Here is a 27,567-nt window from a genome sequence, read left to right on the forward strand (position 1 = left end):
GATGCTGAAGTACAATCTGTTCTCAGAAGCTTAGCCTCCACTCAGCTGCAGGACGTTTTGGGTTTCATGGGCTCAGGAGGTTGTTCTAGGGCATCCAAACAGGTGCAAATCCTAGCAGCTCCTCGCTGGGGCAGGTTTGGCTGTTCACTTTTGCAAAATTCAGCCCTTTATAAGGAGCACGAGGTGTGAGGATTGACCCACTTAGAAGACGAACGCACTTAAAACAGCATTATTAATGACTTTGGGTCTGATGAAGGCTTAATTTTGTTCTCTTACCTAATTTCTGGTAATTTAGAAGTGTCTTTAATTTGCAGTGAGAACCTGACTCCTCAGAAGAATAGGATCAGAGCATTTGCACTCTAATCAGCAGCTGCCTAGAATTTATCAACCTTGGAGCCAAGGGTATGGTTTTATTTCAGCATTGTTCACTCTGCTCTGGAAGTTCTTGATAAACCTATAAATGTTTAGGCCTGTGCACTCTGCCCTTGTGCAATGGTTCTGTGTTCACAGGGTACAGAACTGACTTCTGCAGGAACCATCACATCCTTTTTAAAATGAGAGCAGAAGTTCTCCATTTGAATTTGCTTCACCACTAATTGCCTGCTACTGATTGCTAGTGTGTCTCTGATTCATTTATCCTGTTGAACTGATAACCAGCTTTCCAGTCCTCTGTCACAGGAGTGATAATTCTGCTTGAACTTCACTGCTCTAGAGCAATGTCCACGTGCTGATTTGTTTCAAATCTTCAATATTCTTTGCACTGTTTACTGTCTTACTACTCATACATTAAGAGTTTGTAGTGGAGTCATTCTCTTTTTTGTTTTCTCCTTTGTCTGCTTTTAATAAGGAGCAATGCAAACACTCTACAAATAAAACTACCTTCTGAAAGCCTCCCTGTGTTCACCTGCTGTTCATGACGTAAATGCTGCCAACAAGCTAAAAGTAGTTTTAGAAATGGTTGAAGTGAAAAGAATTAATTGCTTTTATTTTGACACAGGTATGAAAACTCAATGGGGTCGTCCAAAAATGTGCTAAGTGAGCCTGTGGATGGGGAGGAAGGCTATAACATGATGGTAAGATATTCACTTGCTTAACAGTGCATACAGCAAGAAAAGCTAATTTTTCTTGTTGGGATTCAGATTCACTTGTATTTTCTCTCAAAGTATTGATTCTAGGCGCTGAACCAAGTTATTAACACCATATTGAGAAACCTTAAAAAATGAATTTTTATTGTAGAATAAATAAAGTATTTCTTCTGTTTTGCATAGTTTCCAGTTGTGTGAGTATACACATTTTTTGCACTTGTTTCAGCTGATTACCATTTTAAACTGCTTTTGTCCAGCTTGTGCTGTAGTGTAAGATAGAGTGTTTGGTCACACTCACAGATCTGGGCTGAGACTGAGGTTGGAGCTGAAGTCATCTCAGAATGCAGTGAATGAAACTGGAGGTTTTGTTCCCATCAATGCAGTTATGTGTGTGAACACCACTAAAACAGGAACCCTCACAAAAGCTGCTTTGCCATTCATAGCCATGCAGAGAAGCAGGGATGACTAAATGACAAACATCTGATGTTTAGGACCAGAGAGCTTCTAGTCATTCCTTTGGCCTAACTGGTGATTGTATCCAGAGCCCTCTGAGGAAAGGAACCTCTTTGGGTAGTTTGGTAGCAAACAGCAGCACTGAGGTTGAAGTAGTCAGAAACCACATACCAGTGTCACATCAGTTGTGTGAGGGAGGGCATTAAACTTGCTCTGGTCAAATGAAAAGACTGTTGGTACCCACTGTGGCCTCTGGCACAAGGATTTTCACTTTTTGGCTTCCTTGTTGCTAACTGTCCCACTAAAACCTCCTTTAAGGGTGTGTGGGTTTCTTTTGACTGACATATAAGAAAAGTAAGTCAGGCTCTAGTTTCTTTTACAAAGTACTTTGAAATGTCACAATGAGATGCTTGTGCTCCTCTTGTAAAGCTTTCTGGCTTGTAAACAATGAATAATTTACAAAGTCAGTGTGATGTGGAGTAATGAAGAGCTTTACACTCACATGGGAGTAATGATCAAGGATGGGGAATGGTTGTCTTGGTGGCAGCTGGGGGGGATTTGGTAGGTCACAATGTGCAGCAAGAGAGCTAATGCTTATGTGCTAGGAAGAGCTGGGTCTGCTCTGGCCAGGGGATGGGGACTTGGGGATTGGACTAGACCTGCAGAGATCCCTTCCAACCTGTGTTTTTCTCTGTGTAAACTGTGATATGTTGAAACTTACCATCACTAGTGATGCAAAGGTAATACCACACTGCCTAAAGCCCCTGTGCATCGTTTTGAGGTGATCAAATGGGATTATCACCTGTGAGACATGGATAACCTGTCCCCAGTGTTTAGCATTGAGAAGCTCTGCACTGAGGTGTTTGGATCTGCTTTGGACATTGTAGTTCAAGGACAGATGGGAATCAGCTGGAGACAGTTTGGGAGGGAAAACTCTGAGTGCTCAGATTCAGAAAACTTGAAATCTAAGGTCTGGGAGACATGAGTGAAAAGGTCAAAGGAATAGGTGTGGTAAGCCTGGAAGATAGGAAGACCAATGAAATGGAATGTTAACGGCATGAAAAATAGGAAAGAAAATGTTTGAAATGTTTTCAGGTGCTCTGGATAAGTGGGTTTCCAAGTCACTGTGCTTGTGTTGTAGGAGAGCCATAGTTAAATATGACATAGATTGTGCTGAGTGAACACTGTGCTGGGGGAGGATTTTGAAAAAAAAAAAGATGCAATAGATGAGGAAAGTTTTATTTGTTTACTTACTTCATTTTTGGTGTTTGTGGATGCCATAGATTAGCTTTACTTCCAGCTAAGCTGAGTGCCTGGGTGATTTTTAGGATTTGAGAATAAATGAATGCAAAATGCAGTCTGAAAATTCTACTTTTGGTAAAAGACAGACACATTTCACAGGGGATTAAGGTAAAATTGGCCAAGATACCACGAGTATTTACATGGAGTTTAGGCAGTCATTTGAAGAGATTTTAAAATAGTTATGTGTCACTGGTAGATCTTTAGCTCTTAGATTGATGATAATAAGTGAATTGTTAAGCAACAAGGGGTGAAAAACTAAACTTGGTACAGCAGAAATGATCACTCTTCTGGAAATTACTAGTTAGACTAGGCAGTTAGTTGTATAGAATAAGGACAGATTAGAGCCAGTTCAGTACAGATCCTGTTTTTTATGTGCTTTGCTTAGGTTTCTTTGGGCCAAAGTACATAATTTGCTCTATTTATTGCATTAGGGTTTCCAGAAGTTCACTGATACAGCAGTGCTGTTTTTTCTTGGCTCTGGGTGTTGCCCTGGTGGTGTCTCCGGGTAGGTTTGTGGAGCACTAGGTGGCACACTGTGACTTGGAAACAGGCAGCTGGGGACAGCTGGGCGGGAGAGACCCAAGCTAAATGCGATTTAAGCACCGAAGTAAAAGCAGTTTCTCATTTGTGTTGTGTTTCCTACCACCTCAATAAATTGTTCCTTGTGGTTGAATTTGTTTGAAGCTAGCTGGGTCAGCAGTTTTGTGCCTCATGGGACAGAAATTTATCATTACAGTACAGAGTTTGACTTTGTTGCAAATTGTTTTCTGAGGAATAGCTTGATACACTGTAGAAGAGGCAAGATTTTATCTGATGGATATCTGTCAATTGATGCAAAAACTTCCTAATGTATTTGGTTTCCAATGTCTTGCCATGGTGCATTTCACAGGTGCAAAGAAATATGTTTATGAGGTAAATGAAGCTCATCCTCAGTGTCTCATTCTGTCTGTGAGTAGCTGCAGTTTTGTAGTCACAGGTAACTGCAGTTGCCAGGAAGTCCTTTCTAGGCTCTCAGGGAAAGGGAGATGAATTTTCATACATGTTTCAGATGGTTCCCATAAGTCCTGTGCCTTTCTGCAGGCTCTCACCTGTCAGCTAAGACATGCATTTTGGTCCTATGCAGTTTTTATCTTAAATAATTAGTTCTAATTAGTACAAGGTAATGAAAACATTAGTGAAGTCTACTGGTCATGCTCTGGCAGCATTGGCAGGCAGTGGCACAAAGGTGGTGTGTTCCAGACATACTCATACTGTGGGCTGGTAGGAACTCTCCTGTCCTGTTGGTGAATCTTATCATGCAGGAAAATTGTCACATACACCTGTTTCAGATATTGGAGGAAAATTCAGCACCTGTGCACTCCACTTGGAATAGTGTAACCACAGATTGCATGAAATTAACATACTCCATACCCAGTAGTTTCTAATGCTTTTCTTCCCATCCTTGTGTTTCTTGTTTCCAGGCTTCTTTCCAACGCTCTAATAGCCATGACAAAGTGAGGAAAATAGTGGCAGAAGAGGGACGTACAGCAAGGAACCTGATTGCCTGGAGCGTTCCTCTGGAGAACAAGGAAGATGATGGTATGTGTTGAACAGTTTCCCACCAGCTTTTTCCACTTCCATCCTTCTGTCCACACTGGAGTTGCTCACCTGGAAGCATTTCTCTTACACAGGATTTCTCTATTAAAAAATCCGGTGTGTTTGGCATACACAGTGTCATTGAAAAGCTTTTTTCCACCGTGCAGCCTGTGGTTGGCAGAGCACTGAGTAAACCTCCCAGTGACAGACTAAAAACTGATTTCATTTGTAACATCTAAGGCTGTTTTGTTTTGCTGATATTATCAAGATACTTGTGTAACACAATAGTGTTGTTCTAAGCTGATCTCTTGTAACTTGGGAATTCAGAATTGTAGGGATGGATTAAAACAGTCCAACAAATTGTTCTCTGTGCTCTGAAACAAAGAAGTTTGGAAGTTTCTGTTGGTATCACTTTGGTGTTGGTAAAATGTCTGTGAAGAATCTCTAAGGAAAGGATATGTGGGGACAGTTTCCTATAATGTACATTCTCAGAACAGTTTTGTCACTGTTGTAATACTCTCCTGTGGTGTGGTGATTTAAGAAGCCAGGAATTGCCTCTTATTTCTGTACTGCTCAAGCTGTTCCAGATGTCAGAATTCTGTGTTTGAGGAATTCATGTCAAGCATTTTGTAGCTCCCATGTCCCTGTGCAGGTGCAGTATGGATATCCACACTCCATATCTTCAGAAGGAGTTAGTCCTTGCCCCACACCATGTTCTTTTAGGTTTGCAGAGCCTGGTGTTTATGAAAGTCTTGTTTCCTATAGATGTGTATAAATGTCTGCCTCGTGTAGGAAGTGCCTGAAAACTTTTATCTTTACAAGGAGATTGCTCAGGCATTTCCTAGTTCTTAGACCATGGGTTGTTACTCTGTTTCATATGGAATCTAAAGAGGCACAACTTTGTGTTCATCTGCCCATGCTTGTTTGCAAACCTTTTCCCTGTGCAAGTCCTGTGTACTGTTGTATTCACACCTTGTCTTTGCAGAATGTCAGTCAGATCAGAAGAGAGACATTGGTGATTGACATATTTCAGTTATCATAAGTCAAACATGGAGCTACTCCACAGTTTCAGCTCTTTAGTGACTAGGAAAGTTTTATACATACAGTAACTGAATGTTGGTTTTTTCCTGAATGCTGCTAAATTGAGATCAATATATTAGTTTGTACCTGTTGTTTTGGCCGATGTAGAATTTAAAAAATGAATTATCAAACAAATAATTTTTAATTTGCTTTAAATTAAAAGCCTTGTTGCCTGGAATAGCCAGTGATGCAAACCAGCTGTGCCAAGCAGCTGTATGACTGCCTGATAAAACAGGTCTGCAGCTGCTTTGCATAACCAGAGCAGTGTACAACAGCTGGGCTGTGTTAGAGAGTTTGGCCTCAGAACTGTTCAAAACTCACTGGACGATCCTGAAATTCAAGAATGCTCTCCATGGTCTAGGGAGGACTATGTCCAACTGATGCATTGATTTGCTTGGCTTCATCCTGCTAAATAATCTTGAAATTTTTGCTGAGATGTAATCTGTGCTAGAGGATACTGCTGCCATAGTTACTGTGCTGTCTGAGCCGGTTTACACCGTTGGTAATTGGATTCTGTGGTTTTCATGTTGTGCAAGTTAGATACTAAGTTGGAGGAATAAAATTTTTCAGATTGCCCTATAGCAGGTCTCAAAGATGAAGTGCAAACACATCAGGTTGGTCTAGGCTGACACAGATTTATCTGTGCAAAGATAACTATGAAACCTGGAATCATCTTTCCTGGCTAAGGAGATAAACTGCTTTTGGAAGAATAGTTACTCAAGTCACTTTGTACAAAACAGTGGAGAGAGACAGGTATGTTTGAGAAGGCATTTCAGATGTTTAGGGGGCTGACTCTGCTCTCTGAATGTTTTTCTCTCTTCCTTGGCTACCTAAGAGCAGGTAAACTAAACCCAGGACGAAGTTCTGGTTTTCCCCCTCTTTCTTGGCAGAAATACATAACCCACTGGTAGATTGTTTGAACAGTTCCAGAAAAACTAAACTATTACATTTGTTTTTCCTAACAAATGTATTCCTTGTTTTAATTCTGTAGTATCTGATTAAACAGTCATTCCAGGGCAGGCATTTTTTAAATCTATGCAGAAAACTAGGATCATATTTGACATGTAGATGGTAATGATACGATTTCCAGAGGCACTGAGCATTTAAAGGTGGGTTAGCTTTGTTTAATGAAGTCTGTAATTCTTGCCTTTGTCATTTTTTTCATTTTCAGTGTTTTCTGGCATTATCCACAATTTGAACAGTGGAATTTATATTTGGACTACAAAATTAGCCAAACCTCTCGCTCAGAAATTGTGCCTCTCTCAGTGCATTCCAAGATGAGATATGTGCATTTTAAAATGCTCTAATTAAAATCATTATTGTTGATTAAACCAGTTGCTTCTCCCACAGGAAAATCGAAATGGCAATCTGGTGGGAAAACCAAGAGGGTGACTCAAGGGACACACAAGACTGCAAAACAGGTGTGTGCTCAGTTGTACTGTGACATAAAAATGGTTTTGTTTGTGAAATCATAGGGACATTATTGACTGAGTTATACTTGTCTAAAACTGTGCATACGTTGTATTTTCAAAGCATCCAAGTTCCAAAGTCAGGTATTCAGAAGTTAAAATTGCCAGAATTCAGGTTATCTTCCTTAGCTTTTTCTTTTGGCACTTCCCAACGTCTTTTTGGCATTGAAGCTGCTCCAACTGCTCAGTGGAGTGGTGCAGGATACAGTTCCTGTGAGGATGCTGCTCACACAAGGGCTGCTTTTCTCTCCTCTGCTGACGTGAGGCAGTGCTCTATTTTGTGTTACTGGCTGAGGTCAGTGTGGAAATGGAAAATGACCAGGTGAGTAAAATTTCCAAGAGTTAGGACTGAACCTCTGTGACTGACCATCTTTACTACATTCATAAAGTAATTCCTCAATCTTTCCTCATGTTTCATATTTTTAACCATTGTTTTTCTCTGATTAAAGGGTTTAGCCATAGTATGGTTTTAGCCAATTAGTATTTTGAGGCTATCTGTCACAACTTGATAATAAAGCATATGGAAAATGTTATTTTTTGAAAGAAGAAAGTGTTCTGCTTCCATAGAGATGCACTGGCCTCTGCAAAGCCCAGGAATGCTATTTTCCCAGTTTAGTTTAGCAGCTGTTAACTTGTTCTCCCTTCACACACTAGAGTGTTACAGACACTGTATCCTGGTTTTATGTTCTGTGAAGGTGGAATTTCACCGATGCAGTTGGGACTCCCTGCGAGGGTTTACCCTCAGCATCTGCAGGGTGTGGGTGATGTGCTGCACAGTTTGGGTCTGTTTTAGGGACCATATAAACACTGAGTTTTCAGGAGAGTACTTGGTGGCTCTGTGTGGGATTGCTGCACCAAACTGACTTGTAGACACAGTGCATTCCTCCTGGGTGCAATTAGGGCTTGAAATGAGCTGCACTGTCTGTGCATCTTGGCATTTCAGTTTGGCATTCAGCACCTTTATTTCTACTGCTTTTCAGACACTGGATACTGCTGTAATTGGTGGCTTTTTTGGGTTAGTTTTGTTGAGCTTTCAGTTTTCATTTTCCTTAACATATAAATTGGCCACTAATCCCAAGAAAATAAACTAACAAGAACTCTTTAATATGATCTTATCAACCTCATCTTCCTTTCAGTAGGGAGCTGGCAAATCTACATTCAATACATTTTGGCATCCTGAGACTATAAATATACACATCTTACTTTCTACAAGGCAAGTTACCAAAACTGTTAAAAAGAAACCTAACTAGAAAAAAACCACCAAGAGAAATTCAGTTTTAATGTCCCTTTCGTCATCCACACCAAGTTACCTGAAGTGGAAGAAGAGGTATTCCATTTTTCTTAGCTTCAGAGACACCAAAACTTTGCATCTTCTGCAGCTGAAGAGCTGAACTATCACTGCAAGTTAAAATATTGTTTCTATTAGGCAAATGTCACCTCAGTGTTCACCTGCTTGTGTGACTGTGTTTGCAAGAAATTTGGGGTTCATCCTTTCAGAGGTGTTTTGCTGGAATATGGGTGACTGTAAGTGTTGCTCAGGTTCTACTGAGACCCTGAAAATCTGCAGCTTACAACTGCTACAATTTACAGAGGCTGCACATGCTGCTCTCCTCCTCAAACCATGGCTGGCATATAAGAGAGGAGATAAATGGATGCCAAATACAGTAGGTGGATAACAGTTATTGCTAAATATCAAAACATATTCCATGACACTTCTAAGGGTACATTTGAAAATGTATCTTTCAAACAGTGGGAATTATGTGTGATTCCCTTTACAAAACAATTGATCCTTTCTAGCAGCAGTATTAGCTGACTGAATCTAAACCTAATCACTTTCCCAAGGTCACATTTTATACATACAGGCAGCAGTAGGTAGCACTGTTATTTGACATAGCTCTTTCTGATTCTGTAGTTGTGGTGGCATTATTACAAGCTGTGGTTTAAAGGAGCTATAATTAGCCAGTGTAAGCCTGGCTTTAAAGGTTTATATCCAAGGCCTTGGCTAAGGAGCATCTTTTCTCCAACCAGTTTAAGAGGTGACTCTTACGTCACAGAAATAAAACCAGGAAACCCTTGTTAAGCTCCTGTTCATTTCTGCCCATGGCTCTTGTGCAGACTTTAGCTGGAGTTCATCTGGAGTACACTTGGAGCACTCAGAGATATATGTAAGGGTAGCAGAGGTGTTAGTGTGACTGTAGTAAATCAGATTCCTTACACCCAAATTAGCATCTGAATTAGCACTTCACTGGCATTGACACTCACATGTTAGAACTAGGGTTTCAAAACAAAAAACTTATTTGTAATGGTAATAGAAATTACCTGTGGTGGAAATATCACCTGTCAGGGTGAGTAATGCAGTGGATAGTTTTATAGTGTGTGAAGGAATTGGAATGGACCTTAGAGATCACCCAGCTCCAACCCCTGCCCTGGGCAGGGACACCTCCCACCAGAGCAGGTTGCTCAAGGCTCATCCAACCTGGAATGAAACACTGCCAGGGTTGGGGCAGCCACAGCCTCCCTGGGCACCCTGTAATATGTCATTAGAAAGTGTAACTTTCCCATGTGCTGAGAGGCAGAATATCCTGTACAGAACTGCTGCCTGTATTTAAGAACTGTGTTTTTAAAGCCTCGAGTCCATGGGGTGGTGTAGTCTTCTCCAATGAAGAAATTCTTGTTTACAAGTGTTTCAGTAAGTCAAAACAAAAATGTGTTGCACGGGAACCCAACTTCTCACCATACCTGTGTTTGTTATTTTGCTTTTCCTTTGCATCTTGCTTTTTTCAGAACACTAGCTTGGACTGTAAGCTGACAGCAGCAGCTGGAGAGAAGAGCTTTGACAAAAGCCCCACGAAGACAAGGCCGCGCAAGGTGGATCTGCGCGCGCGGTACTGGGCCTTCCTGTTCGACAACCTGCGCCGCGCCGTGGATGAGATCTACGTCACCTGCGAGTCCGACCAGAGCGTGGTGGAGTGCAAGGTGAGGCTGCTCTTGTGGCACGTGGCTTCTCCTGCCTTTTTATCCTTCACAAAAACAGCTGAGTGAGGAGTTGGAGCTTCAGGGACATGTTAGTGTTTGATTTGGCTTTCGTGAAGGTTTGTAAGGAGGAAAGTTCATAGCATATTGATTCATGTTTAAGAAAATGCTTTCATCCTGGGCAGGACTAATTTTTGGAGTATATAGAGCTCTTCATGATGTACATGATGTTATTAGAGCTCTGTTCATTGATGAATTCCGATGTTGTTTGTTGAGCTCTGATTGGTTCCTTTCTGGCTGAATGCTGATGGATTTATTTTCCCTGTGCTGTCCTTTACTGTAGGTGGCACTATTGTGGTTCAGCCTTTTGCACATTTGTTTGCTTCCTGTTAAGTGGCTTAATTATACATTGTTCCCTTTCTGCAGTGATATTTATCACTAATTCTCTCTTTGATGAGGAAGTGATTGGTGTAGGCAATGTCTGGTTGGGATATCACTGTGAGGCACTTCCCATTTTCAGACAACCTGTGTTTGTAATAGCTTGTGCATCTGTTTCACATTTCATGATGATTTTCTAGTAGACCCCTTGTCATTTAATAAAAATCACTCATTCTTCAGGCATGGGGTTTATCACAAGCATGAGGAGAAGCCAGAATAGATTATACGAGAAACGTGAAAGATACTACTTTGTTTTTACATTAAACATGGCTGAAAACTCAACACATTCTGGAAATGATTATCTAATCACTGTAAAAAATTACATATATCAATTTAAGTAAACTTTTTTCTTATCCTCTGCATCTAGTTCTCTGCTGTAATCAGACACAGTCAAATGGGCTTTGAGATTAGCAGACAAATACATTTCATTGGAAGCAGGTTTGAAGGTTGAACAGTAGCTTAGAGGCTTCCAAGTCACTGGTTGGTCTAACACAGTTTACCATTTTGGTACCAAACTGTCTTCCTGCTCAGGAAACTTCTCTGGAGGAGTCTTTGGTTTTAGAGAATCAGGCAGCCTTGCACTGTAATTAGATTAGCATGTTCAGCTTGTGTGACTGCAGGAACAGAAGCGTATTTGTATCATTATCACATATTTGGGGGCTTAGATATCATTCAGCATTTTAATCAGCTACTTGATCTGCTCTGGGATGGAGATACCACAGAGCCTGAGTGAAAAGTCTTCATTTTAGCAGAGCTTGACAATGATGTCTCTATCTGTGTGGGTCAGGTTACTTGTTTGCAAAACAAGGGTGGAAAACCCCAAAAATGAGTAAACAGGACAGTCCAATGTCATGTGCTGTAAAACTTGTGTAAAAAGTTCTTTCTTCTCAGCACAGAAGTTTGCCTTCCCTCAGCAGCTGGAATATGTGCTTGTGGTCTGGTTGAGTTTCTTTTGCAGGTTACTGTCAGATGGTGATCATTATTCGTTTGCTAAATGACCAAAGTCTCTGCTAATTCAGATATGAAGTGTCAAACGGTTGAGTCTTGCGAATTATTTTTACTAGCAGTGTTTCACTTCTCTCAGTTCTATTGATTGTCATTATTTTGTGGTGGGTTTGACAGTCCAGTTTCTCCCAGAGGTGAGGCTCAGTGTCACTGATCACTTTGCCACTGTCTTTTGCAGTGAGTGCTTTGCAGAGCTCTTAGTAGATATTAAGTAAGGAAGCAAAATGGTTAAACTCTTAACTTTGCTTCATTGTTTTTTTTAAAAATGGGATTAAAAAAATTCTTTCAATTAAGATAAATTCATGTTATCAAAAACTTCCTTCATTTTGACTGTTTAAGTAATACCTCCTCAAACTTCTGCCTTGGCCAAATGGGCATGTGCTGCTCTGTTGAAACATTTCAGTTGTCTAAAGATTATTTTAAAAGAAGAGCCATGTGAAAATGAAATGTGACAACTTGTGGCATTCAAAACTTTCGGGTTAACCTGGTACAAAAGTGCTAGTTGGTTTTTATTTTATACCTTTTGCTCTCTTGTCTCCTTTCAAGTTGATATAGTTTTATTGGTTACATTGTCAGTGAGGATGACGTTTGATGCTCCCAGATGGGAAAGGGCTCTAGTGGCTGTTTGTGGTTGAAACTGCAGACAGAAGGGCTGTGGTGAGGATCCAAACACTGGCAACGTGTGTAAGAGGATCAGTGGTTGTGTATATTTTCTCTCAGCTTTGGGCACTGCTGGAGTTGGTATTTTGCTATTGATCTGGAATTGAGAACTCTCAAATCATGTGTGCTGATATATAGATATGGCTTTGATGCTTTGTATGGACATGGTTGAACTATTTCTGAAATAAGGAAATCTGAAGTTGAAGCATCACCTCACTGCAATAGTAATAAAAGATCAGATATATCCTAGTAGATTTGGCTATAACCATCAGTGTTTGAAAATGCAAATTGTATGGCTGTTCTATACCTTAGCTTGGGTTCTGTGTGTCTAGTGTTTGCATGAATATTTTATTGCCCTGTATTTGATAGGTTTGGGTGGCAAGTGGAGGCACAAAAGAAATAGTAATGCCTTTAAATCTCTTTGTGTATGCTAAAGGAGTTAAGCCCAAAAGCATTTGTAGGTGGAGGAAGGCAGATTATGTAGTCAGTCTTAGTTAATGCAGCAGAGAGTGATCAGGAAGAGATTTTTTAGGGAGAGAGTGATCATTCATCTGCCCAGGGAGGTGGTGGATTCACCATCCCTGGAGGTTTTCAAGCTGAGACTGGATGTGGCACTTGGTGCCATGGGTTAGTAACCACAGTGGGGGTTGGGCTCGATGATCTTTGAGGTCTTTTCCAACCTGGTTGATTCTATGATGCTGTGAAAAGAAGGGAAATCACTGAAAGAGCTTTTTGACACGCAGAACTCTAGGTCAGAGAACTGCACAGAACCGAGAGAAGAAGAAAACAAGAGTTGTATTCTGCCTGTTCTTAGTGTTATTGCCTGTTTTCCCTGAAGTGTTGGTTTTTAGCAGCCTCGCTTCTCCTTCACTTCAAACCGTCTCGTTAAAAAACCATACGGGCTGGACATGACCTTGAGAAATAATGGGATTTGCAATTGTTCTGGCTCTGCTCAGCCGCAGCAGAGCCCGTGGAGGTTCCTCTTTGTCAGCCCCTTCCCGAGCGGCGGCGGCGTTCGGGGCTCGGCCGCAGGTGGGGCAGAGAGGGGATTGAGTGTCGCGACACAAAGGGAAGGCGCCGAGCGTCCTGCGGCAGCGCCAGCGCCGGAGAGCATTCCCCACCGATCGAATCCGCCGCAGCCAATTGCCGAGCTAATTGGTAATTTTAGCTGTACATCTATATGGAGTTATCTGCAGCCCGGGACAGCGCTCTCAGAGCCACTTTTGTTCTGCTCCATCCTGCCTGACAGAATAGCCCTCCTGGCTGGAGGGAGAAAGATGTGCCTCAGTGAGTATGGGGCCGCTCCAGCTGCTTGTCCTGTTTGTATTCCCTTGTTCATACAACACGGCTCGGGTTACAGCTGCATGGCCCTGTCTGATCAGCTCTGATAATGTGCAACTAAACATTCCTTAAAATAGGTTAAGCCACTTATTGCTGCTTTTTTTTTTTTTCCTGTGCCAGCTAACTTCAGAAATATAGCTCATAGTCACATTGATTCCGGGTTTTTTTTGGTGAGGAGTATCTCAGTGGCAGACTTGAAAAGCAAATGATTCAGAATTCAATTTTGCTTTCTATGCTCCTATTGTTACTAAGAGTCAGCACAACTTAGTATGGGCCAACCTAAATGGACAGGAATTGGATTAGAAGGCTGAAATTTTATTAGCAAAACTGAAAAAAGAACTGGCTAAAACACTTGTTCATTTTTGTAGCAGACTTTACTTAAGAATTATTTTGGTGCTGTAAACCAACTGCCTGGTAAGAAAGAGTTTTGGGGGAGTATTTCGAAACAAAGAGTGACTTTTACATCAGCAGTGAGATCTGTCTGACTGCCCTGGTGTCTGACTTTGTGGTGACTTGTCCCTTCCAACAAGCAGCATGTGCTCTGTATGTGCCATACCTACCAGTTAAAAGGATACTGATGTGAAAACTGAACTTGCAGCTTAAGGTTAAACAGAATGGCTATTGATCCATATATGCAGAAGCATTCTGCATGCATTAGAGGTGCTTTTTCTCTTCAAAGGACAATTAAAGTGAAGATGAATGGGATGTGATGTTACATTAATTGCATTAGTTACCTGGGCTGCAGTCAAGTGTTTTTACTGTTTTCAGTGTCAAAAGTTTTACTGTTAAAATCTCTAGTTATGCAGTTAAGAACTAAGACCTTTTCATTTGTTATTCTTCCCAAAGTATTTCTACTAATTTGCTTTGAGCAGAAAATTTCTCTTAGTATCATCAGGAATGACTTGGACATAGTACAGAAGTCTGTAAAACAGCAACAATGTCATTAGTGTTTTCCCTTATACCATAAATTTCTGTCTGCACTTTACATTCTGCATGTGAAGCTCATGTAATTTTCATAACATTTAAGCTTCATTCCTGGATTTTTATTATTTTCAGCATGTTGTCATCACAGAGCACAGGATACATTTTTCTTGCCTTTGAAAGAGTAGCTATGAAAGCTCTTTCTGACTGACACGAGCTCCAACTCTGTCCCTCAGAAAGGCACTAATGTGCTTTGGTGGTGACAGTCAGCCCTGCTGAGGAGGTGCCTCGTGTCTGTGTGTGTGCTGGCACATTCAGTCCAAGGTTTTTGAATTTGTGTGTGGACTCTCAGTGGTTTCCTAGCTTCCTGCCTGGTAAAGAATTGCTCCTTTCCTTACCAGTGGCAGTAGATAACTGCAGTTTGCTCAGGAAACAGAACTAAGGGTTCAATCCATATGTGGTGTTTTGTTCTGCTTTGCTGTGACAAAATGGTGCTATTGTGTGAGTAAAGGCAGCAGGATCCCAACTTACCTTGGAATTCTTCCTTGTTCCTCTCTGTAACCTGACCTGACTGTAGGCACTGCACTCTTACGTTTGAGCAAACTGGAAATCAGTAGATGCATCAATAATTGCTCAAATCAGAAACAAATTTTTCAGCTCCCCACTCTTCCCTGCTGCTCAGTCACTGGTACTTTAGCTATCAGTTTCTTCCTGTTGTGGTGTCAAGTGAAGTTAATTTTATGTCTTTTTGTAACAGTAATTTTGTTAGAGACCAACGTGCTGTTCCATATTCTAACTACTTCATCAAGGTTTTGCTATGTTCTAAGTAAATGTACAGCACATCCATGTAATTCCTGACTGTGGATGTTTAATCCTGCCCAGGGTCTGAAACAGTTGCCCTTGTGCAGTTTTGTTTTACTTCACAAACAGATTCATTGTGACATTTATTCTTCCATGTTTTACAGTTTTGCCTATTTGATGATGTGTGTGCAGCATATTTTAAAAGCTAACTCTGACCAAAGAAAGGAATCAATCATGGAGCAGTGATCCTGACGTGTGTTAGCAATTGTTTTCTTGCCAAATCTTGCTGGTTTGTCCTTACACAGTGATGCTCACAAATCTTAGGAAATGTGCTCCTTTTCTTCAGGATAAATGTGTTAATGTTTGTTCACATAAAAATCTTAGCTGTCTGGGCTTTCTTGTTTTCAGGGAGTTTCTTGGGTTTATTGTTAATGAGAAATCTACAAAGTAGTAGATTTCCCACTTTTTCAGTTCTTTATTGGGGATTGTTTTTTAAATACAAAGATTGATGTGGTGGTTGCATTGCAGGAAGTCCTGATGATGCTTGATAACTATGTAAGGGACTTCAAAGCATTGATTGACTGGATACAGCTACAGGAGAAGCTGGAAAAAGCTGATGCTCAAAGCAGGTAATTGGATTTCCATCGTTTTTAATCCACATAGAGAGTAAAGTTCATAGTAAACTTCATTTTGTAGCTAAGACTCAGCAAATAGAACCAATTTTCCGTTTGGACAAAAGTGATGTGAGGACATTTGATGTGCATTGTCACTGCCACTAGAAGTAGAAAATATTTCCAGTCCTACTCCTGATCCTTTCCTTTTGCCTGGTTAGTTTGGTGTTTAGTGGAACAAACATTGTGGCCCTGAGAGTATCCTTTGGTTTTGATCTGGGTTGGGTTTGGGGTTGATGTAGAAACAGTGGCTAAGATCAATGAGCAAATTCAGCAGTATTCATTCAGACATTTGTTGGTGCTGGTTTTGCTTTAAGGGACAGAGGAATAGTTACTGTGAATCGGTTTTCAAACCCTTCTTCCCTGTATTTGCAGACCTACTTCCCTAGCCTGGGAAGTAAAGAAGATGTCTCCAGGACGTCATGTGATTCCAAGTCCATCAACAGACAGAATTAGTGTGACATCAAATGCTCGAAGAAGTTTGAATTTTGGGTATGAAAGCAGCTAATAAGTTTATTGAAGCTAAAGTAAAGATTCACTTGAAGGAGAGTTCACAATTGCACTGCTTTTCCATAGTAATCAGTGTATTGTTTTGCCATTAAAGTCATATAAGCAATTAGAAGAAAGAAAAGCACATGGTCTGTGAAGGAAAGGGACTCAGCAGAGAAGGAAACATCTCAGCAGAGATGTAACATTAGACTATTTGGTCAGTACCTCTAGGGATTGAGCTCTCCAGTTTGGCATATCAGATACTTCTACAAAGAACTGCAAAGTGTGTTTGGTGGAAAAATGGATCCAACAGTGTTAGTCCCTTTGTAGGTGTATTGATACCACCTGACAACCTCTGAGGTTGTCTGCCTCAGTGCCTGGTGCTGGGGAGAAAACATGCACAGGAGTCAACTGAAAGATTTGACTCTGCTGGAAATCAATGCTCTTTTATTTTTATTAGAACACAACAGCTCAGCATCATGATGTTTTTCAGCTCACTCTTTTTTGGATGTAATTACACATTGCTATTGTTGCTGGAGCTGTTTCATCCACCATCACAGGGAAATGATGAACAACTGTGTGTTAGAGCAGCTAATAACAAGATGTATTTTCTGTCCTTCACACTTGCAAACTTTTGCTTCTTAGTCTGCTTGTGTGTCTCAAAGCAGCCCCAGACAACCACAATATTTTGTGTGTGTGAGAAATAGGTTAGAAAATAAGGGCTTAGACTATTTCCTGGCTTAGGCTGCTAGGAATTCTTAGGAAGGGAATAGGGACAGAAGGGAAGGTGGTGGTGTACCACTGTAGAAATTCCTAGGGAATGGCACAGATGACTGTGGTCATCATCTCTTCCCAAAAGCAGTGTTGAAAAAGTAGGAAAAATACAGAAACTGGAGACAGAAACAATTAGAAGTGTCCAAAAGCATTGATGTGAAAAAAGAAGGATTTGGGGAAGAGCTTGCAAGAAGGGTATGATAAAGGAGAAATAAAATCTCTGGGATGATGAGTAGGAAGATTTTTTTTTTTTTCATAAAAAGGAATTGGCAGTGCTAAGTGATCAAACTCCAAGCTGTAAAATGACAGGAGTGTTTTTTCAAGCCTTAGTATGTAGAATTTGTTACTATGTGATGCTTTGGTTGCCAAAACCATCAATTACTTCAGAAATTAGTGCCACAAAGATAAAAGTCCATCTTGGTTATTAAACACAACCATTTGTTTAGTAAATTGCATCAACTTTTTAGTGTCAGTTGCTGCAGCCTGGAGAGTGTGCTGGGGGGAGAGAGGTGGTTCTGTGCTGCTCAGGTCTGGCAGGCTCTGCAGTGTCCTGAGCAGGTTTTCTGAGGATCCTTGTGTTTGGTTAGGCACTAACAGAGCTGTGACTTCCCTCAGGAACCCTGCAGTGACCCTCTCTGCCACACGTCTGGCTCCTGCTGCTGTGAGTTGGGCTGATAAGGTGAAAGCCAACCATGGAACCAAAGCTGCCAACCCTGAGCTGGCAGCAGCACCAGCCTGTCTGGCACCGCCCGCACAGAAGTCGCTGCGGAAAAACGGCAAGTCTGGAATTGAGTTATTGCACAAACTGTGTGGTGTAGAGTTCATGCAGCATAAACACCTGTGTTCAAGGCACAACGGAGTCTAAGTTTGCCAAGTAGAATGTTTAAGAATTGAGCTAAAAGGTCAGTTTTAGCCTTAAGTTGTGAGGGTTAAGTTTGAGACAAAGTTCTGTTTTGCTGTGTAGGTAACACCGTGTTGTATTTGCACTAGGTAGAATTTGATCTGTTAGGGTGCAAGAAACAAAAGGTCTTTGGTCACAAACTGACAACCTAAGTGACTGCAGTGTGGTGTGGTTTAATGACAGAAAGAATAATACATGCCCAGGAATCTGTAAAGAGCTCAAGATGGTTTATGTGCCCTGGAGGACATGTTATTAGCACTGTGCTGAAGGAACAATTGATGTTTTTCCTTTGAAGACAAGAGTTGCCAATTCAGTTATGAATTGTTTCACTAAAGATCCTCCTTGGAGGATGCTTGATGTAGGGTCATTTGTTCTAGAAGAGATTTGGTTCGTTGTAGACACAAAAAACTACCATTTGGGTTTTAAAGTTAGTTTTTGTGCACACACTGGAACCCTGAGATTGTCTTCAGAGATGCTTTTCTTTCATTTCTTTTTTCCCCACGTGTGGTCTCAGCTGACTTTCTGCAAAAGCAGCAGGCAGGATGTGGAAGTGGATATTCCTAAAGAAAATAAAATGGGTTTTGAAAGAAAGCTTCCAGGAAGAGCATGTATTCATTTAAGATACTTGTATGTTCAACCCAGTAGTGGTAGAAGTCACGGATAGTGGTTTGCAGACTTGTGGCCTGTTACGGAGCTAAAATGCCTTGTCCAGGTGCCTTGCAATAGAACTGGAGTGAGTTCAGTAGCATGTGGATTCCTGTGCTTAGAGCAGAAAGATCAAACCATCCTCTGAAGATGGTTATTGGAGTGGGGATTGATGGATGCTGTTGGAAGGAGGGAATAGCTTGCTTGGGTGTGGTTGCAGTGTGCTGGTTAGAGAGCAGTGGTTGTTTGGCTGAGAGTTCAGCACTGTAAGTGATGTGTAATTCCACTTGTAACACATGCCAGGAATTAAGGCTATTAACAGCAAAACCTTTTTCTGGTGCCTGTCACACTTATTAAAGGGACAGGCTCCAATCTGTGCCTAAATACCTTTGTTAGGGATTCCTGTAGCATATGGACAATGTTATCAGCTACACAGGAGACAAGTGATCTGTATTTCCAGATGGATAATGTATATTTAAGAGGCTAAAAGGAAAACAGAAGACCTTATCCTTATGTTGGTTTCAGGCAGTTAGAGGGCTGAGGAACGAGTTGTTCTGTCTTTTATTGGCTGTTAGCTGCTGCTCTTGAGCTCCAGAAAGAGCAACACTGCTTAGGTCCTGCAGTACTGGCCTACAGGTGTTCAGTCATTTTCAAACCAAATGGCCCTTGCAATCCAGACCTGAAGCATTGCATTTTAGGAAATATCAGTCGCTCCTGCTGGAGACTTTGTTTATTCTTGAGGGTCTCTCGTTGTTGACACTGAACATTGGAGAGTTTCAGTGATTTTCTCGGGGGTGAATGCTAATGTTTGTAACAAACTCACTGTTGCCCTTTGTGTGGAAGTTGGAATCACCTTGGTGAAATCAAATTATCCTCACTGATTGGAGCACAAGAAAATCTGTGAAGTTTATGCTGAGGGAGTCAGAGGCTCTTCGCATGCATTATTGAAGCAGCTGTGAGGCTCATGTATCATCTGTCTGTCTGTTCAGCAGCTAATGCACTCACAGCTGTTTGGTACATGTGGCCTTGGGGGAAGGAGGATTCCCCCTGCCCCCTGTGATGCTCTCTTGCCCACCCTAAAGCCCAGCTGGAGCTTACAGCTGCAGGATCTCCCTGAAACACTTTGTCTCCAGAGATTTCCAACAGCATTATCATTAGGGCTCACAATGGTTTTCTGATGTGGCCAAGTGGTATCATACTGTATCTCTTTCATGGTTGATGCAATTTCCAAATTTAACTAAATAAGTCCCTGGGGAGAGAGAAAATGCATTCTTTTTTCCAGATAGTTCTTTAATCTTTTCTGGATGCATAATTAAATGAGGTTAAATCATCTTATCTCATTTCCCTCATTAAACTTACTGTTACCCTCAATATTTTAATGAATTAAAAAAAAATAGGGATTTTGTCTTTTGTGCTTGAGTGTTTCCTACAATATGAAACGTGTTCTGTTCTTACTGACTGACCAGTTTCTGGCAGGAGTAAAAGATTTAGGAACAGCCTACACAAGGACAACAGCTTAGCATGAAATGAATTCCCAGGTGGCCGGAGAGGCTATACAAGTTTAGAGTGTGTATTAAGGCTGGAAGTAGGTGCTTACAGTTAGAAAAATTGGTTACTGTTTGTAGAGAGCTCAGCAGAAAGGACAGGCAGAGACACAGGGACTTCTCAGAAATACTCAGTGTTTGTCTTCTCTTGCCTCACTTGAAATCTAGTTGTTTGGTATTACCATCACCAGCTTGCCTGTATTAATTGCTCATGTGCATAGCTGTGAATAGATGAATTTGTAATGTAGCTGAGACTGGAGGCTGTGAGGGACATGGAGTGCTCCAACATCCCTGTCCTGGTCTGGGCTTGGACATGCTGTGGCACCTGATCCATGAAAACCTCTCATGCCTGAGTGCACGTGGCAGGACTGTCCTCACAGACAGCAAGGGACAATGTATTCCTGAAGGCCTTGTCAGGTTCTTGAGCACAATTCTATTGAAAATTTTACATTCATTCTCTTTATATTCCCCCCTCCCTTCATATTATGAAGTGACCAAAAACTAGTCTTGACAATTAACTTGTCTAATTAAGACCTTGCCTATCCATTCACCACCTCTTGGTATGATGTGTAGATTTGTCACTGCTTCCACCACTAAATTGGCCTCTTTTAAAAAAAAATGATTTCATTGTTTTGGTTTGCATGTCATGTTTCCTGCAACAGCATTTTGCCTGAGTTCCTGTTTCTAGGTTTGCTTCCAGATTCTCAGGTGATCAGAGTTTCCAAAGTGCCTCTCAGATACAGTAATACTTCAGATATAAACAATATGGGGCCGAATTTTAGTGATGAGTGGAGAAGGTCAGATAGGTTTGATTAGGATATTAGTCGCCAATGAATTTTTTAGAGTGGCCATGCCTCTCCTGAGGTAGAACTCCCAGAGGTTTGCACAGACTTGCCTAGATTTCTGTTAGTGATGTTGCCAGTGAGGCTGCTTAGCCACTTCTTGCTGCACTTCTTGCAGATGGAGCAACTTGCACCGAGCAGGGCCCTGGTGGCTGTAAGGGCCTGGAGATAACAGATGGCTTGTCACTGCCGTGTAACACAAGAGCTGCAGGGACAGGGGAGCTCCCATGAAACCAGAGAGTGATCAAGGTAGTCAAATGAATTATTCATTAACAAAACTCTGGGAGTAATCAAACCCAGCATGTGATACTTGGCCTGTGGAGATGGCTCCTGGGCTGTAAGAATTCCAGACTTAGGGGAAAGAGGGTGGAGGAAGGTGGGTGTCCTACTGAGTATTATCTTGGCTTCAGATTAGAGATGATCTCATGGCAATAGATGCATTAGCATTGTAAACTCTTGGTTAAAAATGTGCCTGGAAATGACTGAATACTAAACTGGTGAGTGAGCTAAAATGGACAAGTAACTTCTTGTGCACAGCTATTTGTCAGGTGGCTTCAAACTGTTAAACTGGTGCCAGACAGTTCAAGAGTCTGAGCACATGCTCATCAAAAACTACTTTGTATGTAAAGAGTTCACCAAACCCTGTTCTTTCAAACACAAGGATTTCAGGGCTGTTAAAATGCTCAGATGAGCCTTGAGTTGTAATTATGACTCTGCCACTGAACAAATGCAGTAAAAGAAAGGCCAATAAATGGCTTTTACTCCAAGATTCATTCTTATTGTCGTGAGTGTGATTATGGCTTTGCTCTGAATAATTTCACTCTGATTAATTCTGTCATTTTGGACTGCTAAGGAATGTGCCATGAGACAAAGAATCAGCTAGGCAAGAATATTCTTTTTTGGTGGAATGAACTTCAGTAGATATTAGTAAAAGATATTAGAAGATATTAGCTCAATTATTAAGATACATATGATTAATATGTTCTATTCTCTAGATACTAGTGAAATTGTCTTTAGGTAGTAGTGGCTGCAAAAGGTTATCTTCTGATCTTTTCAGTGTAGAAAAGACCCTTTATGTAAGACCTCAATTTTCAGAACAGGTTGGAAGAGAATTTTTGCAGCAATGACAGGCAAAAGGACTTGCAATCCCTGAGTTGCTGCAGGAAAGCAGTGCCTTTTTTTAGTTGATTTCAGCAGTGTTCTGAACAATCTCTTGGTTTTCTGTATGTTACTTGCCAGGGAAATTTCTTGGCCAAATTTTATCATTAGCTGCATACAGCAAAGTCTTTGTGGTCCTGTCACTTGGAAGAGCCTGTGGGGAAGGAGCAGCTGTGACAGCCAAGGAGCCTCAGCAGCTCTTGTCCCACATTCTGCACAGGCTGTGTGCAGGGAGCTTCCTGCAGGGAGGCTGGTTTGGGTCTTGTGGAATTAAACCCCTGTTCCCTGGAGCATTGTTGGGGAGAAGATTGTCTCTGAGAGGGCAATAACATGTTTCCATCACTCACTTCTGTAGGTAATAATACTTTTTCCATATGAAGATGAAGAAATGAAAATAAAGCTAAAGCTGCTTACAGAGGTCAAACAGGAAGTCTGCGGTAAAGCAAAAAGTGTAATCAGTGTCTTTTTGTCTGCCATTCCCCTGTCTAGTCAGTGAGGCACACTGAGTGCAAGTGCATGGAGGGGAAGGAACACAGAAAGGCTTTTTGCAGAGGTGGCTCTGGTTACCAGCAGTAATCTGAAGAGCTCAGCTATAGTCATTCACACAGTTTGAGAATGTTGCTTAAAATGCATGGCAATTTTTCTAGAGTAAAATAGTTTCAGTAGTAAAATCTCAAGTTGAATTGTCTTTTTGCATCTGTTCTTAGCAGTATTGGTAAGGTTTGTGATCAGTTCTATAGTCATGTGAAAACAGCTGCTGCATGAGCTGCTCAGCAAAGATAATTTTCAGTACAGACCTGTTAACTTCCCTGGTGACTGTGAATTTACACCAGCCATGGGGCCAGGCTGCTGTGTCATCCTGGGTTAAGGGAACCAGTGGGTAAGTGGGCACTGCATGTCTGTAAAATGTGCAGTGCCAAGGGCAGTAAGGGATGGAAGTGCCACTAGTTCTGGTGTAGACTCATAGTCAGTTTACTGGGTGCTGCTGGTGTTGAACACTGGTCCAAGTCCATCCAAAGGTTGTTTAGTCCAGTAGGTGCAATGGTTTGATCTTTCACCTAGAATCATTCCATGTTTATTGGCAGTTCTGTGCCTGCTCTGCAGTGTAGCACTCCCAGTGACAGGGGCAGGACCAGAACTCTGTGCACTTGAAACACCTGCCCTGGAGGGAAATTAAAAAAGACTCAAGGATTTTTTACCGTGAAAATTCATGTCAAGGCAGGTCTGTTTTAGGTACTGTAAACTGCCTTACAATAAACACATGTTCTGAAAGGAAGAAAAAAGATTTTGTGTTGTCATTTCCCTCTGAGGTGTTATTGGCAGCCCATAAAGGTAAGGTGGTGCACTCCTTGTGACCTAAGCATCATGTGTTCCTACAGGGTTTTTTTTCTGACAGTTTTTAAACCACTGGACGTTCTGCTTTTAAAAATCAGATCTCTAAAAATGGGAGTTTTAAGCCAGTCGTTAAGTGGGTTATGTGCAGTTCATCATCATATACAAATCATTGTTTTCTCCCCACTCTTGGGTGTTCCAAATTACATTTTTTTGGCAGCCAATCAGACTTATTCCTGTTCATATTTGTGTTAAGCTTTAATGGTTGAGCTCAAGCTCTAATCTTTCTGCCTGAGCTATATGACCATCTTTGTTAGTAGAAACTTTAGAAATACCCAGAGAACTAATTTTTTTTGGTACAAGTTCTATTCTAGATTATTTCCTGATGTAAAACAGGTAATTTAGTGTTGATTTTTATGCTTCTCCTTCAGGTAGAAATAATCTCCCATATCCTTCTCTTCTTTTATGTGAATGAGCCTAAAAACAGCTCCTGCCAAAAATGTTGGACACTATCATCATAGTTAGTTCTTGAGGTTTTTTTGCAAGAATTTTTGTTGAGCAGACAGGCATGAGCTTAGCTTTCACACTTGGGAGTTGTGCTCTCAGGCCTCAAAGAATCACTTCCAGTTGTTTCAAGATGGGAAGTTGTGGGGAAGTGATGTGCTGCTATGAATTGCTGGCCACAAAAATGTTATCTGTGGAGAAGGGGTTCACCTCAGTACTCTAGGAATCTGGGCACACTTCAGTCCTGATACTTGTGGCAGACAAATGTGACTTGAAAGTCTTTTCAGGTATGTACCAAGATTAGATAGCAGAAACGTTGATCAACAAGTTGTATGTAACAGCTATTTAGAAATCAGAATACCTTGAGGAAAGCCGCTCTTCTGCTTTCTGCTGCAGTTTGCAGTCCCACTGTGGCAATATTGTGCTAGTGCCTGGAATCCAGGCAAAGAAATCTTCCAAAAGCTGACACTGATTAGCCTGTTTTGTTAGCCACACTCAGCCACATCTCTGGACAGAGTTGTGCAGTTGTGTCTGTACCTGAGCTTTTACAAAGGGCCTCGAATGGGACTACTGCTCCTGAGGACTGTGGCTGTTTACTGTCTCATGGAATAGCAACAAGGGCATGGAAAGCTAAAGTATATGCTGCCATTTTCCACGTGTTCTCGTGCAGGAATAGCTTCACTTTGTGCAGCAGCAGAACAGGAGCCATGAGCAGAGTTGCTGAGTGCCAGTGAAACCGATAGCACTCCGGGAGGGAAACAGCTTCGCTGAAGAGTTTTTCATTGATTTTTTTGGGGTATTGATTTTTAAGGGGAATATTTTTGTCACGCAGCTTTGTGTGGTACTGTAATAAAGGAGTCGTTTCTAGTGCTTCTGTTTATAAGGTTTCCTTCCTGAGGGTGAGGTGTGCTGTGTCTGAGCAGATCGGAGGGACGCGGAGGGCTGGGAGACGGTGCAGCGTGGACGGCCCGTGCGATCGCGATCCACCGCGGCGGCAAAACCTCCTGTGGCTGCAGAGTCGCTGAGGGCCAAAGGGGACAGTGACAAAGAAAATGTCATCTCACCAGCAGCAGAGAACAAGCATGGGGGTTCAGGCAGCGCCAGTGCTGCGGCCCAGAGCACCGAGCTGGTGCAGAAGGATCCTTTGCAGCACTCTGAGGCTCCCCTTACTGAAAGGGCTCAGGTCAGTACAGCATTGTGAACCATTTTCTAACCATAAGTCTTGCAACTTTTTCTTGAGAGTGTTTTCTCTCCAAAGGTGGTGTTGTCAAGAGTCTTTATGCTCTAACCAGGTTGGGAAAGGGTTTAAAAATAATGGCTGGTTCAGTTTCATAAAATGGCTGCTTGAAAGTACAACGCTGTGAACAGGTTTTCCAAAAATTCAGCATTAGGCACAGCTCACATATAGATTTCTCATAGAGCCAATTTTTGCAAGGTGATTAGCACCTGAAGTAAGTGATTTGCATCACTGACTGTAAGGTTGCCAGGTATTCTCTTAAACTGCTTTTAACTCTAAGTGACTTTAAAATTCAGCATGTTGTATGTTGTTAATTTTGCAAATGCCTCTTGTAAGGTCCCAGCATGTGCCTCAGAAGCCAACGGGAGCACTGGCACAGCACTGCAAGGAGATTCCCCACCACCAGCTGCTGAGCTGCCTCCAGGTCCCACCAATGCTGACTGCTCTTCCAAAGCTCTGCAGGAGACTGAAGCCTCCTCCCAGGGCACTGCTGCTGCAGACTGGCAGCAAACAGAGAAAGCTAAAACTGAGGCTGAAATGGACCCCTCAGATATTTCAAATGTGAGTGCTGCCAGACTGGTAAGAAAAGATTTCTGAGTGAGTAATAAATACAAGCCTTAATTTTCTCACTCTGTACTGCACAGTGTTTATTCGTAGGCTGCTGGAAGAGTTATAGAAAAATCTATCAGGCACTTACTGTAGAAAAAATAATTTGTTGCACAGATACTTTTTATGATTGGATTTAATTCCAGTAAAGTTTCTGAACTTCAGCTGGAAAGATCTAAATGTTTTACTTGGAATAGAGAGATCTGTGCTCTCATTGCTACTTTTAATGATGTTTGTGGTCATTTTTGGTTTCCTTCCACTGTCATTAAATTCTTACTCCAGTTTTGCTAATCATTCAGACTGGAAACACAACTGGTGTCAAAGTTCTGTTGGAAACAAAGGTAGATCTCTGCCTTTTCAGACTAGCTGAGCTGCTCTCCTGGGCCTTCCTCTACAACCAGCAGTCTGGAGGAATGCTGTTCTTAGGCAACAGATGTGAAGTCAGTACTCTGTGTCTGGTTTGGTAGCTGGAGTGGAGATGAACTGGTTTATACTGAGCAGAGAAGGAAAACACAATCACTCAGCGTATTCAGGGTCCCACTCTTCCCTCACTGTCTTGTCATTTATGTTGAAAAACAAGTATAGCTGACATTCCATTGTGCTGACTACTGTAAAGTTTGCTGATATAGTTCATGCAGATAATTTTTGTCTTTAAATAATACTTTGGGGCATGATTGCTTTTGTAGAGCCAGCAGCAGGGCATGCAGTAATGGCTCAGGGTATGTCTTGCCTGGCCACTAAGAGTAGGCATTACAATAATTAGAGAAGAACTCTCTTTGTTGCCTTTAATGACAGTGTTTCTGTAATCTGTTTCAGAATGAGGTGAGTAATAATTTTATGAGTGTTTCATATAGCTATTAAGAGTTAGTAGTTGCTAGCAGTTTTAGTGGGGTTTGTATTTCAGTTACCTTCACAAAAGACAGCAGTAAAGGACCTAACTGGAAGTTGGATAAAATGTTGTGTAGTTCATGTTAACTACATGGAATCCACTGTTTTGTGTGCTGCTGATTTTGGGGCTTTTCTTCTGGTTTGCTGTTTCCTACAGTCCATGGCAGAAGTCCTTGCTAAGAAGGAAGAGTTAGCAGATCGCCTGGAAAAGGCCAACGAAGAAGCCATTGCCAGTGCTATTGCAGAGGAAGAGCAATTGACTCGAGAGATTGAAGCAGAGGAAAACAATGACATTAATATTGAGACTGACAATGACAGTGATTTCTCTGTGAGTATCCAGTTCATTTCAATGCACCCAAACTCAGGCTGTCTTTGATGTCAGCAGAGCGTGAATACAGAATTTGTTAGTGTTCATTTTTGGAGTTAAAGTGACCTGTCTTACATGTGAAGTCAATAGTGTCATGTAATAATTATACCACACTGTCTGAGGTACAGTTACTCTGCTCAGCAGCACAGTGCTGCTCAGTGGTACAGAGCCCTCTGATGTTGCACTTGTCCCACTGCCTGTTTCTGGGTGCAAAATGGGGAGAACTGGGATGTGTTATTTTCACTGCTACCACAGTAGGGAGTAGGTGAAGCAGAAGTCTCCATTTTTGCTGTCAAAGAGCAGAGCAGCATTTGTCTTTGAGATGGTCAGTTCAGCTTGGAAACATTGCTGAGTTGGCAGTGTTTGATATGTGTGTTCACCTGTGAGTTAAGGTCCATGTTTTTACTGTCTGGATCATATTATGTTTCAGGCTAGTATGGGCAATGGAAGCATTTCTTTCTGTGGTTTGTCTATGGACTGGAATGATCTGCTGGCAGACTATGAAG

The 27,567-nt window shown here is 41.6% G+C and overlaps 1 protein-coding gene across 1 annotated transcript; it reads left to right on the forward strand.

Annotated features, from left to right (window-relative positions):
- Positions 1-1,010: 1,010 nt before the first annotated feature.
- On the forward strand, positions 1,011-27,567 carry LOC103809465 (S phase cyclin A-associated protein in the endoplasmic reticulum-like; the record flags this gene model as incomplete). The annotated part of the gene is made up of 11 exons (XM_009082300.1): positions 1,011-1,073; positions 4,301-4,418; positions 6,846-6,916; positions 9,749-9,940; positions 15,632-15,732; positions 16,150-16,266; positions 17,653-17,813; positions 24,887-25,150; positions 25,544-25,761; positions 26,852-27,022; positions 27,492-27,567. Coding segments are annotated over exons 1-11 (1,552 nt in total), but the record flags the coding sequence as incomplete, so codon positions are not given.

The sequence above is a fragment of the Acanthisitta chloris genome, unplaced genomic scaffold (genome assembly GCF_000695815.1).
Source record: "Acanthisitta chloris isolate BGI_N310 unplaced genomic scaffold, ASM69581v1 scaffold43749, whole genome shotgun sequence".
NCBI classification, from domain to species: domain Eukaryota; kingdom Metazoa; phylum Chordata; class Aves; order Passeriformes; family Acanthisittidae; genus Acanthisitta; species Acanthisitta chloris.